Source organism: Simochromis diagramma, unplaced genomic scaffold (genome assembly GCF_900408965.1).
Source record: "Simochromis diagramma unplaced genomic scaffold, fSimDia1.1 OVJJ01000159.1, whole genome shotgun sequence".
Taxonomy (NCBI): domain Eukaryota; kingdom Metazoa; phylum Chordata; class Actinopteri; order Cichliformes; family Cichlidae; genus Simochromis; species Simochromis diagramma.
The window spans coordinates 3849519-3865027 of NW_024387197.1; the positions used below are offsets into that span (position 1 = coordinate 3849519).

At 43.0% G+C, this 15509-nt stretch overlaps 1 protein-coding gene across 3 annotated transcripts in view; it reads right to left on the reverse strand.

Moving 5' to 3' along the window:
- The window catches only part of tet3 (tet methylcytosine dioxygenase 3), a 49911-nt gene that overhangs the window by 29180 nt on the left and 5222 nt on the right, over positions 1-15509 (reverse strand). The window contains exons 1-2 of one of the 3 annotated variants that reach the window (XM_040050043.1): positions 8371-8662; positions 7558-7617 (exon numbers count right to left, since the gene is read on the reverse strand). Coding sequence is in view for 2 of the 3 variants with exons in the window: in XM_040050040.1 (XP_039905974.1) it covers positions 7558-7617 (60 nt within the window). In the remaining variant the exon portion in view is untranslated. Of the gene's footprint in view, positions 1-138; positions 3306-7557; positions 7618-8370; positions 8663-15509 lie in introns of those variants that run through there. The other 2 variants (XM_040050040.1, XM_040050041.1) reach the window with 2 other exon arrangements.

Genomic DNA, 15509 nt, shown 5'->3' on the forward strand with positions numbered 1-15509 from the left:
GCGGTGAAAGAGAACGTTAGAAGTGCAGGGCAGTCGTGCCTTTAGCGAACTTTTGAGTCATCGAGGTTACCTGATATTTGAAATGACAACAACAATCCACGCAGCTTGACATTTAAGTGAAAATGAAATCGCACTTACGGTAAACCTGTAATTCGGCATTGAGAGACACACAGGAGAGGTAACAAAGACTCCTCATCGATCACTTCATTTCACGGTGTAGTCACATTTATCATCCAAGATGAGTTACTGCACGCCCTCATCTCTCTCTCTCCCTCTCAGTTCTCAGGCTCTCGCTCTTTTTCTCAGCAGCACGGAGGAAAGGTCTAGGTTGTAGGAGGGATGACTGACAACAAAAGTCCATCCTCAGCAGTGTGTGTGCTCGCTTATGAGTAAAGCTTGAGTCATCCTCTTCTTTTCAACGAAGTCCTGACACAGAACCCTCAAACAGTGAAACGAGCTTTTCAATTTACTTTTTTTTTGCCAGCACCTCGCTAGTGGGAGGTGTATGTGAATGAAGCATACCGACAGAGAACAAAATGTTTGCTTTTCAGGCAGTCCGGGAGTTGAATTCTTGCGATTTCACTGTTAGACGTGCTTTAAAAAAACATTTGTTTCCAGCAGTGACCAAACTCACAGGAGCATGACACAAGGGTCCTTTGCCTCTCCTAACATCACTTCCTGTCAGCTGATTCCATTTCCTCTATCCACCTCTGTGCGCCCCCATCCCCAGTACACACATTGTCCCTCATTCTAATGGCATCAAGGTCATCGGATCTGACACACTGTGTGTACCCCCCTCCTTCCCTTTCTCTTTTTTTTTTGCTCCACATCTCTTTATCTTTCACTTCCTGCCCCCCCTCCAAACTGCTCACATGCACACAGACGCTCCAGTGCATGCACACACACTGTCAACAAATGCAGAGGCATGCTTTAATGAGCTCTCTCCACTCTCTCCACACACACACACACAGAGTACACACTAGTATGCACACAGTCCACTGAGGGTCACTGGGTTTATTGGTGGGGAGGGGCCAGAGACCATAGGGCACATTATATTTAGCACCAAGGTTGTAATCATAACATATTTTGGAGGGGAGACTTTTAAATGTGTTCTGTATCCTTTCTATCTAGAGACAGAGAACAGGTACAGCAACATATGGAGAATTTATGTGAACTTTTATTTACATAATAAGTCCTGTATGTATATTCTAATGCTTCTCTTATGATTCAAAACACTACACTATTTTCCATGTACTTTAGTCATTTTTTACAATACAATCTACAAAAGTGTGTGTGTGTGTGTGTGTGTGTGTGTGTGTGTGTGTGTGTGTGTGTGTGTGTGTGTGTGTGTGTGTGTGTGTGTGTGCGTGAGCGTGTGGGTTTAGTTTTTTTTAGTCATAACTGGTTTTCTGAAAAACACATAAAAACAGTAATGAGAAAACTGCCTGTTTGAGTATGTGTAACTGCATCTGTAACTGTAACTTGAGCAACAAGACTCTTTACCTATTGTTCATTTTCAGGCATCACCTAATTTCATCTGTGCACCTGTCTGTTTGGCCGTTTTTCTCTCTTTGTTTCAGCTTGGTGTCCAAACACACTCGTGCCAAACCCCCACTCAGCCAGGACGGTGTTAAGTTCAGGGTATGTTTAGGTGTAGATTGCACCACAGCGTAGTGTATATCAAGTCTGAGTCATACCTCCTGACATTTGGCACGTGCAAGTCAACACGAATTGCCCAGCTGGGGGAAGGCCTACCCGCCTATCCCCCGTCAAACCCCACCCCTCGCTATTCCTCACAAAGAGAAATGGAGGAGTGGCTTGCGAAGGAGGAGAGGAGGAAAAAAATTGGGAAAGGTGGTGCCGGGTAAGAGGCTGTTAAGCAGGGTGGAGCCACAAAAAGAAGAGGAAGGGGAAGGGGGGGCTGTTTTTAAGAGACAGCTCTTTGTGCTTCAGGATTTGAACAACAGCAGGATCAATGAGCAGAACAGAATGTGTTATCAGAAAGTTTTTGGACCTGAGACAAACAGGGTGAAGGGAAATGAATGAAAAACAAGTGAGTTCAGAACGGTTTGAACCTGTGAAAGAACACTGCGTACCGCTACCTGCTCGCCTTTTGTATGCCAAGTGCTGAAAAAGAGCTGAGTGGTCAGATTTGTTTGGACAGTGATGTAATCATTAACAGAACGCAGCAGTAAAGATGGGCAGAGTGTGTTCTGACAGGTGAAACACTGACTGAGAGGCTTGGTAATGACTTTTGGGTTGCAATATTAATTTTTAAGACTCGAGAGCGAGAAAGACATAAAGCAACAGAAACCTGCCTCAGCCCCTGCACGGTGGCTGGTTGCCAGCCTTGTCTCTCTCTCAGGACTCGGGCTAAGATTAGCTTCCCATATGTTCAAGTCAGGCGTAGCCAGACTTAAAGGGCCAGTGTTCGACCGTGGCAAAACAAGAAAGCCTTCACTGTGTTTGCTGATGGTCTATATCAACACACGTGAAGGTTCAGCGTGCATTTTTAATCATTCCAGTGAAAGCTGGGCTCATAACAGATAACTACTGGAAACTGGGAAGATGCGGTGCTTTTCTTGTATGTTTCCAGTTATAGACTTTGTTCTTTAATATCGTCCTTTTTCGTGTGTGTGTTTTGATACTATGGCATGAAAACTCCCACAGCTGTTGGGCTGTATTACATAAAACCTGGCAGCGTCTGGCAGCAGTGGGATTCAGGATTGTTTAAACTGGGTGCAGCCGCCAGAGAGGCGAGAGTTCGAGCTCAAGCAACAGCTGATGACTCCTCCCCCTTCTCCCTCCATTCATTTTTTATTAACTGCGGCACCGTGCGGCTGATGACCTCGCTCTAACATCAGACACCACCAACGATGCCACCGACCACAACTCATCGCGCTCGCAGGATACCAATCCAGGCCCCCGCCAGGTTTGGTCACTAGTAACAGAAACCCAAAGCAGCACAGCGAGGCAGTGCCGAGAGAAATGTCTGCTAATTGTCATTAATTAGAAATGAAACATGACAACAGTTCAGGGTTTTGCAAGTCCTTAATGACTGCATACAAGTGAGGCAATTATTGGTGACTGTATAAATTAAAATGTCACATCAAATTCCACAAGGACCTATGAGATGTGATGTTTTGAAATCCTGGGAGTGCTTTTTCTTTTACAATCTCGGCGAACATTTACTTTTCAACCAGTGCATCTAAAGTAGAGCAGGGCGATATGACCAAAAATATTTATCACGATATACATTTGAAAATTTGCGATAACAATATAACTGACGATATAATTGACACTAGACAAAATACTTTACAACTCCACAACTTTATTAGTGCAAAAAAAAAAAAAAAAAAAAAAAAACCCATCAATGATTTTCACTTAAACAAGCAGCTGTTTTTTTATGTGCATTAGAATTATATAAAAATTAACAGTGCAAATGCAAATTCCTTACTGACAGTTTAACCAAAAGGCATTCCCAGTGGAAATTGGCCAACATATCCTCAGTATAACCATGTATAATATCCACAAAACTTAAAAAGAGGTTATACACACACAATACGGTAACATTATGTTGAAGCACAGTACGCATCACTCCGCGAGGCGCCTGCCTAATATAGCCGTAATGCTCCGACAATCCATCAAGCGGTGCGGCTTCGTAGCTTAGCAAAGTCGTACTAAAACATTTGACAGATTTTCGAGCGCCGTGCACATAAAATCGTTTCGAGGTCAGTAAACACAACCAGAATTCATACATAAGGCACACGGGATTATAAGGCGCACTGTCGATTTTCAGAAAAATCAATTGATTGATTTTAAGTGTGCCGTATTTTCCAAAAAACACGGTAATAACGACGGTCCGCTAGCATGCTCTACCAAAAATAGTGCTTTGTTGTGTATCTGACGGACGAAAGCTAAACCAGTTCCACACCACTGAAGTTGCAGCATTTTTACAAACCAATTCTGGTTCATCTGTTTCATTCAACGATCCGCTTTCGCCCTTCTCATTCTCCGTCGCCGCCATGCTTTTTCCGCCATGTGCGTATGAAAACAAAGGCACTGCACATGCGCGTTTTACCCATATTCTATCACGATATTTCATTTTCTTATCGTTGCCCAACATTATACCGTATTACCGTGAATGGTATGATATGGTCCAGCCCTAATCTAAAGTGATTTCTGAAGCAGCCTGTCCTCAGTGTCAGACCACAGGTGTGTCAAATGATTATGCGGACTGTACACTGGGTAATTATTTATCTGTCTTTTTGTAGACAGTCTATGTGCTGCACAGTGCTATGTGTCCAGCTTGTTTTGATGAAAACTTGCTTCAAGCTCGCTGTCTAATTCAGAACGTTCAGAAAGAGGTTTTACTCATGAGGTATCCATCTCAAAAGTTCCCTAAAACTGAGGTTGTTAAAAGCTTAACAGTCAATATTTGGTATGGCCATCTTTATTCTTTCTTGCTTCTAGCTTTCTTATCATTTCTTTAAGTAGTCTTCAGGAATAGTTCTCCAGGTTTCTTGAATGACATTCAGATCACTTTTATGGATGTTTCTACTTTTTGTGTTCTACTTCCATTATGTGTCTTTCTATCCAGGTATGCTTTTACTGCATTGGCAGTGTGTTTGGGATCATTGTAATTGTCTGCAGAGAGTATTGCATGGTGGATTAAAAATAAAACGTACTTTTCTGTGCTCATATTATGATCAATTTTGACAAGATCCCTAACACTGCTGACTGAAATGCAGCCTCAAACCATGACAGAGCCTCTAACGTGTTTTACAGATAAAGTAGACGCTCACTGCTGTACCTTTCTCCTGACCTCCTGTATCCATATTGACGGTGTGAAAAAGTTGGATTTATTATTTTACAAGATATTTCAGGACTAGATGCATCTCTCAGGTCTTGTGTCAGGTCTTTGCTGGATTTTTTTCCTTCCCTTTGGCTGATGGCTCTTGGGAATCTGCTATTGGTACAAAAATACTATTTTTTCCCTGTCAAACTGTGCTATCCTCGACATTTTTTATAGATTCAACTCACAAAATGTGAACAAATTGGGTCATATTGTGACAGGCTGCTTGTAACAAACCGCCTACAAACAATTTAAAATGTGCTCTTTCTAACTAGATATAATACTGGTTCAACCTTTTTTATGCTGAAAAAATAAGTGAAAAAGCAGCCTCTGTCCAAACAAACCCTTTCTGAAATTCTGGAGAACTATTGCATTTTTAAAGACCGCTTTAAAAAAAAAAATAATACAAAGTCTGGCAAAACACAAAGAAAGGAGGAGTGGCTTGTTTCACAATAATGTGCATTTGATTGCAGAAGCTATGTTATTATTAACCCATTTGGTAGTTTTGTTTAAATAGTCTTTACTTCCCATAATACAGTTTGTATTTTCAGGAAGTCAAGATGCATCTTTCATTTCTTGGAAAAAAAAACTAATATTGTTACATAACATAACAAATGCCCAAAATAAAGCATCAACAAGAAAGATCTGTTCAAAGTAGGCCAGTCTACCAACTACGGGAATTCTTCACAGTCACAGTTTACACAAATTTGAATAAACCATTAGCTGCACTTCTTTACTGACTGAGTGGAAACCTCACAGAACAGTAAATACATCGAAAGCTAACACTGAATGGAAGAGGTGATGTCAAACCCTCCACTTCCTGAGTTTGTACTATACACCAAACCACTTACTACACAAACACACACACAATACGCACATGTGGTGCCGGCTAGCTGGTCACGTGACCAATCTTGGACGCCAAACACCAGCTAAAATTAAAGCAATGATGTCATCAGACATTCAGTGTTGCCACGGAAACTAGGTCAGTATTAACCCTTTGCCGATGAGGCCGGGGATTCCAAAGCTCGACGAGTGATTAATAAACATTCCATGTGCCATCACGTACACAGCAGCGTCAGGGTTTCTACTCTGTCTCTGACTCGTTTCCCACCTGTGTGAAGTTCGCCTCGTGCATAAAGAGGAAATCCTGTGCATAGGCGTGGAAAAAAAAAAGAAAAAGAAAAGAAAGAAATCACACGAGCGCAGTCTGTCTGTCTGTAACCCACTGTGGTACACCTCTCAATTCAGCTTTGCTTCCTGAACAGCAGAAAAACAAACTTGCTGTCAAACTCACTTTAAACCATTTTGTTTAATGTTCTTGGGGCTGTACATGCCTAATGATACTCTGTAACTGCTTATTTTAGTTTTCTAAAATGGTGCCCTCGGTCTGTTGGGTGTAGACTGTGTTTGCCTGTGTGCGACCAGGGAAATGTTTGACAAGGAAACAGATCTTGGTCGAGATAAACACTCCACCCAGGATACGCACGGCAACCATGACCCTCTGCAAACAGGAGCTCAGGACAACTATAAAGGCAGAGAAACTTGTTAAACACAAAAAAGATTATATTCCCCCTTTAAACCAGATGGTCGTATATACCTTGCAGATAAAGAGCCTGCCCACATATGGATTGGGATTAAAGCAGCTTAGAGGTAAGCTAAAGTAGACCATAGAACCATGCTAACCCTATTTATGACATTTGAAACTCACTGACATATATCACTGCAGATGTGGAGGTGAATCTATTTCGCTCATCTAGGATTTCAGGTCGCTCTCGGCGCACGTGACAGAAGTCAGATCAAAGCTGTCTTTTTCCCCTTTTGGGAGAGGACTTCACAAGATTCTTAGAACTCAGACAATTGTTTGATGTTCAGTAAATTCCTTTATGAAACTTCGCACGCCGCCCGTCCACATGCCTTTCCACATAAACAGACGAGTGTGCCCCGGACCGGCGAGCTGAGGCAACAGCAGCACTCAGCAGCGACACGCCACAGGTTACTACGCCCGACAATCAACTGCGTGTACGCATGCGTGACCCACTAACTTTTACTCCCTTTACCTCATTTGACTCCAGAACCTAGGAGAAGCAGGACGGCCTCCCCAGCTCATGAGCCAACGCGCAGAGTTCCTCCTCCTCCTCCTCCTCCTCCCCTCCTCCTTTCCCCGGCCTCTTGTATCTACACATGCCTTGCTCTGGCACCAATCAGCGGGCAGCGTGGGACGCTTTAAACTGAGGATGCCGCCACTTCATCAGTAAGGGCGCTTTAACTTGGCGCGCCTCAGAGATAAACTCAGAGCAACTGTATTAAACAGAGTCAGTTCCCAGGCGGCAAAGACCGGGTGTGAAGACGAGACGAGGGATCTGGCACAACTATATTCCACTTAGAGATGATACGAGGGATAACGCGGCATCCGCCGGGGAGAGGAGCGTATGACATACCAGCGACAGAGCGAGGACAGTCACAGCTGTGTAACAGTTACACTGGTTAAAGCAATTCTTACACACATGCGTAATCAAGTTTTTTTTGTTGTTGTTTTTTAAAGAACAGGCAAACAGATACAGACAGACTGAGAAGAGGAAGTGATCACTGGGCTGACTAACCGTGACATTAACACCTCACAGGCAGAGATTATGCATAGACGCAGACGACAGACATGGGCACAAACACTATTTCAAACCCACCCATCAAGTGTCATCTCTTACCTCAGCTGCCAGTTCTGGGCTTCCCAAGCAGCCTTGACCGTTGTCGTCCAAATATTCCACCTTTACAGTCATTCAACAGAACAGGGATTGGGGGGGCAGAGAGAGAGAGAGAGAGAGAGAGGGACGGAGGGAGAGAGGGAGGGGAAGAATAAGAATCAATAGAATAATGCGACAAGGGCCTGTTCAAAAAGACTCATCATTGAGCATTAATGTGCCACCTTTACAGCTGTGCACAACGGCACACGGGCTCTGCCATCCGCAGTCTCTTCATCCCATTCCTGTCAACCTCAGCGACCATCAAAAAGCGCAAATCTGTTTTCTTTGATTTCTGCTCAAACAGTGAGCCGGCACTTCCCTCTGCTGCCGGGACAGCGAATGAGAGACGCAAAATAGATTCGATTTCAGTTATAGAATTATGTAATGTCTGTATCCCGACTTGGTGCAACCTTTCTAATATATATATATGTCTGATCATCTGATGTCAGCAACCCCCCCCCCTTTTAATCTTAAGGTGAAAGAATCCAAAGTGGACGGGTTAAGTGAGAGAGGCATGGAATAGATGGAAATGGTAGATCAAAGCAGGGCTGATCATTATTATTATTGGAAAACAATAGCAACCCCCCCCAAAGAAAAAACCTTCTTGTCTACACGACCCCAATGTTAAATTGTGTGTTGTGTCTCGAGTAGAGTCCCGCCAACCTCCGATACCCCCCCACCCCCCACCCCAAATCCCCCCCACCCCCACCACACCACTCCACGCCCCCACCCACCCACCTATCAATCCTAAAATAGTCTGGAGTGATGAATATTTACCCTCCAAGCCTCTGAGCTGCCTCGGTTTGTACTCCTCCGTCCGCTGGCCGAATCCCCATCAGAAGACTCCGGCTCCCTCTCTCTCTCTCTCTCCTTCAGCCCTATCTCTCTCTCTCGCTCTCTTTCTTCTCTCTCTCTTTCTCTCGTTCTCTATCGCTCCACTCCTCTTTCTCGGTCTCTCGGTCTCTCTCTCTCCCGTCTGTGTTGCAGCAGCCCATTCAGGAAGCCATCTTGTGTTTTTATTCTGGCTTTACATGAGCCCTCGTACGCACGTTCTCTCTCCCTCTCTCTCACTTATTCTCTTGCTCTACCCCCGTCCTCCCTCCCTCCCTCTCTCTCTCGCTCCTGCTCGTATGCCAATAGGTCTACCGCACACACACACATTCATATGCATACACACATACACACACATACAAGAGGGATTTTTTTTCTAAACGATCGCTATCGCTCTTTCCTTCCTGCTGATATTTCTCTCTCTCTCTCTCTCTTCTCTTTCTGTGAATGTCCCCTCGACCACCCCCTCCCCCTTCTCTATTTCTATACAAACATATACACTCGTGATAAATGCACACACACACATATACACAGCTCGCCGGAGAGACGTCACACTAGAGATAGCACACAAAGGCAGCACGTCCACCAATCAGAGGCCCGGCTGGGCTGCTGCTAGGGTGAAACCGAAGGAGAGCGTGTGAGGGTGGTGAGAGAGGGAGAGAGGGGAGAGATCGGAGTGAGAGAGAAAAAATAAGAGCAGGTCAAAAAAAAAAGAAAGGGTCTGCGTTTTCATGTGTGTGTTTGTGTGTGTGCAGCACCATATAAGAATGGCCGACATAAAGAAACAAAGTGAAGGTGGGCGGGAGGTGTGTGTCTGGCTGTGTGTGTGTGTGTGTCTGGCTGTGTGTGTGTGTGTGTATACGTGTATGTGATGTGGGGGGGATGGGTCCTCTCTATGCCTGTCAATTATCTCCTGAAACTGGCCTTCCCTAAACAATGCCTCTGGTATGTGGTATTGCCGAGCACCATCTGTGTCAGGGCTGCCTGCAATAAGTGGACTGGACTGCACAGTGCACGCATGCATGCACCCACACACACACTCTCACACACACAAACACTCTCGGAGACAGCAGACACCCCCGCTCTGATGGGCAAAATTACACAGCAAAGCCCAGTGTGCTGACTCAAAGCAAGAGAAGTGCTGTTGTTAAAAGCGATGCTGTTGTGCGCTCCTGTAAGAGCATCGCAAATCATCACCTGCAACTGTGTTCGCATGCAAACATGAGCTTAAAGGGCTGCCAGGAACTTGCGTTTCCTTTTTACGGTCTCTGTGTAAAAGACACGCCGAGCATATTTCGAAGGCCTGCGCTCATAATGTTTATATTCTGAGTATGAAAGATCATCTCTGGATTGGATCTTTTTAAACTCGACATCAGCACGAGTCCTGAACATCATCTCCGAAAACCAACAGGATCGGAGAGTGCGTGTGTGGGAACTGTTCGGTCTAAATCAGCGATCGGATACCGCAACCAGAATGCACTTTCACCAATCAACTTTATATGAAACGGGAAGTTAAGCAACGATTAAAAAGAAGAAGAGGGCAGCGATGTATTTCTGCAATGATATGAGAAAGTGGTGGGGAAAAGAAAAAAGGCAGCTGATGGATTAGAAAACTGTGCAAAGACGCGACAAAGCGAGCGAAAGTTCAGGCAGCCTGGTGAAAATGGACAGACAGCGAGAGGTGGGCAGAGATGGAGGGAGAGTCGAGAGAAAAAGGCAGAGAGGGAGCTGAAGGGCGGCGCGGCGCGGTGAGGCGAGGCGAGGCGAGGCAGCCACACGGTGACACAGCATTTTGTAGTGTTTGCGCACTCGTATGGCACGGGAAATCCCCTCTGCTTACGTCAGATGGGGGGCCACGTGTGTAGATGAATGTGTGTGTTTATGTCAGAGCAGAGTGGTGTTGGTCGCAAGCTGGACAGCGCGAGTGGCTGCTTGGCTTTAATTTGCTTCGTTACAGGTAGGCCAGCATAGGAGACGCACTTTAGCCAGCAGTAGGTAGCACAAGGTGTATTAGTAAAGGCAGGAATACGAGTAAGCGTGGTGAGACAGATAGTAGATGATGGAATCTGTTTCTGTGGGTTGGAATAAAGAAAACGCCTATAGAGAACAAAGCAAAAGCATTGATTACAGTAGAAGTAGAAATATTAGCAGAGCTGTAAAGAAGTTCATCCTCTGCTATATGGTGCCAAGCTTTGACTGAATTGGATGGATGTTTCCTTAAACAATGAAGAGGAAGAAGATAATCCACCACATCTCTCCAAACACCAAACCTTCCTCCCCCCTTTAGTCTTTTTTACCATCCTCCAGCAGACACCTGGTAGTCGCTGACAGAGCATAATCACAGCCCCAGACAGTGCCATAATCCCAAACTATACATGCCTTCATTTAACTTTGCTTCATTCACACAGGTCCTGCCTCTCGCTGCCACCTGCAATTAGAGTCTTCCCAGACTTGGACCAACTCACACAAACACACTTATTTCACAGACAGACCACAGAGAGGCTCATTAAAGCTCCTCTGGTTGTGTGTTGTCTAAATTTCACGAGGTTGCAGGTGGAGGGCAGAGCTGGCCTGCAATTAGACAAAGTCTAATTAATAGCATTGATTGGGCTAGGCACCCCAGCTCTGTATGCTCCACATCCTTCTATGAACCCTAATCCTCTACTTCAGTCACATGAACAATAACAGTCACCTGTCTCGAGGGGTTTAAAAGGGAAAGAAAGCCTTTAAAGCACATTATCCACATGCAACAGTGAGCTGCAGTTTCGCGGGAGAGAATGAAGGATGCGGTTCGCAGCCAGTCAGGAACTCAGCTGCTGCATCCATACAGAGGATAGAGGGCAGAGATAGAGGGACTGCGGGGGAGGGATACTGACGAATGAATGATGAATGGATGGCCACATCTTTTGCACATCTTCTGAGCCTCCAGAAGAGATCATTTTTGAATGAATCTGTGGAAAACACTGCATATCCTTATAGCTTTGAAGGCTACATGGAATCTTGGCCCTTGCAGTGTTGCTGTCTTGGCGAAAAATGAAGAAATATAAACCATATAACTGTGGCTCTTCTATGTAGCAGTCAACACATTATCCTTACACACAGGGTCACAAGCTAGTGTATCTTTAGTGTCAAGGGGTCACCACCAGTGTTGGTCAAGTTACTTGAAAAAAGTAATCAGTAACTAATTACTGATTACTTCCCCAAAAAAGTAATCCCGTTACTTTACTGATTACTTATTTTCAAAAGTAATTAATTACTTAGTTACTTTTTAAAAACACGATTTACAACCTGAAGAGGTGATAGAGCGATAGATCTTTCAGCCCAATTCTACTTTTTCTACATAATCCATCATACAAAATGTAATCAAATGGAAAAATCTCTTTTTTTAACTTGTTTTATCAGTTTTAATCTTTTAACTTTATGCATCAAGCAAAAATTTAATTATATGCAACATTCTCTGACTTGAATAAATTAGTTTAACATTTAAACCTATTTTCTACACATTCCAGCACATAAAATAAAATATTTTTTGTGTTTACACTCAGTCTTTCAAATAGATGCAAGTAAAACACAGCAGAAAATAAATCACATCAAAGACTCAGCGGTCCTGTTGCTCTATTTTCACCTGTAAAGCAGGACTGCGGTAGGCGGAGGTTTACCCTGGTGCAGGTGTGCCGCGGTCAGTTGAAGAATCCGCGAGTTTCTCTGTGAATTTCCCATTACGTCATTGCGCACTCGGTGCTTGCTCGGAAGTTTAGGGGGTTTTTTCGCTGTAAAAAGAAGTTTTCTTCCCACGCACGATGGACGCTAATGTTTTTGTCACTTTTTATGGAGTCAAACTCAAAGTAAGGTCAGTACTTCCACGCTTTAAACGCTGCACGCTCATACTCTCTCCCACAATCGATATGTGATCCATTGTTGATCTGCACACAGCTGTTGTCACTAACGGCGCACTCGCTTACGTCACTGTCGTGAGACATTCTCGCAAAAAATCACGGATTTAGTAACGCAGTAACGCAGCGTTCCTACGGAAAAGTAACGGTAATCTAATTAACGTTTTTGCAATAGTAATCCCTTACTTTACTCGTTACTTGAAAAAAGTAATCAGATTACAGTAACGCGTTACTGCTCATCTCTGGTCACCACCTAGTGTAACCCTTGTACTGGTCCCAATCCTGGATAATGGGAGGATTATGCCAGGAATGGCATCTGGTAGAAAATCTGTGCCAACATGCAGAAATAAAGGAGTAGCTAAAAGTACTGAAAAATGTAAACACAAACTGGTAGTACCTCCTAATTCATGCTACATATACACTTTGTTTACTCGCTGACATTTGACACTTTCAATAATGCATACCCCCACGATCAATAAGATCTGGTTCCAGTTTTACACACATGCATTTTTTAACGAGTCTAGTCCTTCTAGCAGCTCTGTTAGGCTGAGCTTTGAGTTGCAATGCTAATGTCGACACGCTGATCTTTAGAGGGAAAGTCACAGTTTTACAATGCAGTGACTAGGAAAGAAATATGCAAATGATTACACCACAACATCAAGATTTTTGTGGCTTTTAATGATTTCTAAACTGTTCATTTTCCAGGGTGGAAAATGTCCAGCATACATTTTTAATGCTTTAAAGAAAGACAAGAATTTATTGATTTTATTGATTTACTCTATCTTGAATTTTGTGGGTGCACAAAAGTATTTTTTGAACTACACTACTGGCTAAAGACATGGATCAGTGAACCTGTCACTTTGCCAAGGTCTGAAAGAAGACCCAAACTGTCACTCTGACAGGAAACTAGTAAGGATGTTTATCAACAACCCAGGAAACATTAATGAAGGCACAAGCCTGCCATTAACTCAAGACTGTTCATAGTGAAGCGAGTTTTACATTCATCATGGACTGAGAGGAAGCTGACCAAGAAAGAAGGCAATGCTCCAAAATCTACATCTTCAAGGCTTAACTAAAATTTGCAGGTGTCCACATTGCCCATGTGGACACCTGCAAATTTGCCAAACGCCAAACGCCTTCTGGAGAAAGGTTTTAGGGTCAGATGAGGCAAAGATCATAATGACAACACTAATGTTTAGAGGAGTAAAAGTAAAGCTTTCAAAACTAAGAACACCGTACCAACGTCAGGTATGGTGGTGGTAGCATCATGCTCAGGCGCTATTTTGCTGCCAGTGGTACAGTGGTTGGAATAATAAAGAAGGAGGACTATCTCCAAATACTTTGCCTCAAATGCACAGCTGGATGGTTGCAAGTTGAACATACTTGAACGTCATGGGACAATCATCCCAAACACACATTAAAACATGCTAAAATTAAGCTTGTGGAACCCCTTCCTAAAGCCCCAACCTCAACACAACTGAAAAATTTGTGTTTTGTTCTAAAAAGTAAAGTCTGTGCAAGGAAACCAAACAATTTAAAGGAACCCTAGCAGTTCTTCAAGGAAAAGAGGTCAAATATCCAGCCAGAATTATGCCAGAAACATTAAATTTATATATTTAAGCTTGTATGTCCTGTGTGGATTAGAAAAAATCCCAAATAAATCCAAACTTGTGTGCCCAATTTTTATTATTTAAGGTCAGTAAAGATGTGCGCTGTATAATGATTCCACCCTGGAGAAAGAACAGTTGAAAGAAATCATTTAAAAAAAAAATACCAAGACATTAGTTACCATGATGAGTGTATGCAAAGTGTATGTATGCAAAATCATGACCACAACTGTATGTGCAACTGTACTGGAGCAGCATGGAGGTGGTGCTCCAGTAAGCAGAAAAAATGTCTGAAACAGTGTTTAGAGCTGTCTGAAGTCTGAGCTTTTAGCTGCCAGAGATTACGTTTACACAGACTGATCTCACTATTTGAACTTGTATTAACAGGTTTCAAATAGTGATGTTTAATTCAACATTGAAACAGTACTTATATGACCTAATAAGTGCGCACTAAAAACTTAACAATCCATCCACTGGCTGCTGAAATCCATCAGTCTGGACCAAAATGGACTGACCAAAGCACAGATCAATATATGCATGTTTACAGTCACTAGTGCGGCTCAGAAAATACAGGCAGAGTAAATTAGTGAAACGGGTGGTTGAACAATAAGTGTGAGAGAATTTAGAGAAATGGCACATATAGACTTCTATTGCCCTAAAAGACAAATAGATAAACTTCTCAACCAAAGTTATTTCTCTGTCAGTTTAACGTACATGGTAAAATTCATTGTTAGCAAGGATGTGAATGGTATGAGACACTTTTGTAGTATGACTTTTCCACAGTGCACAGTAACAGGAGGTCAGCTAAATTAAATTGTGCACCCTATGTAATATTTGCTAGTAGAATGCATAAGGATCTCAGCTAAGCTTTAGCTCAGCTGTTCTGCTGGAATTGTGGGATGATCCTGACTTTGTTGTCTGCCTGTAGTAAGATCGTATCTGACCATGATGCTATGCTCAGATATAAAGTTTAAAAAGTTTCCCGTCATATCTTTGTCTCAAAGGCATGCACTTTTTTCTCCAAACAGTGGCATCATAAAACACTGAGTCATTTGTCTGTTTTCATGCTCAGCTGCTGTGTTGCATGGTTTTTGTTCATGGGTTGTTGCTGCCACTTCAGAAGCCATTTAACAGACAAGACAGGACAGGCCAGCAGAGTGCTGATAGTAACCATTATTTTGTGTTTGTGGCTAAGCAAACATCATACCTTTTCCTCTAGATTTTGATTGTCAGTTTAAACTCCTAGACAAACTGTCTGCGGTGTGTTATTTACATTACTTTTATATTGACACATATAAGAGACTGATAGAATAGTATGAGCCAAAACAACAGCAAAAATCCCATCACAGAGAGTTTTGTATGCGCAAATGGAAGCATGTCAAGCAGATTACAGTCTATAGGAACCTGGTTATTATCAGTGGGGTGCTATCATTCCAAAACTGTTGCTTGTGCAATATATGATAATTTTTAATTCTATTATTTTAGTGTGCAAATTCTTCTCTCTCATAATGATCTTAAAGCATATGAAAACAAATCCAATTGTCTTTCTAGGCATATTTGTTGGGAAAATTTCAAAAAGTTCAAG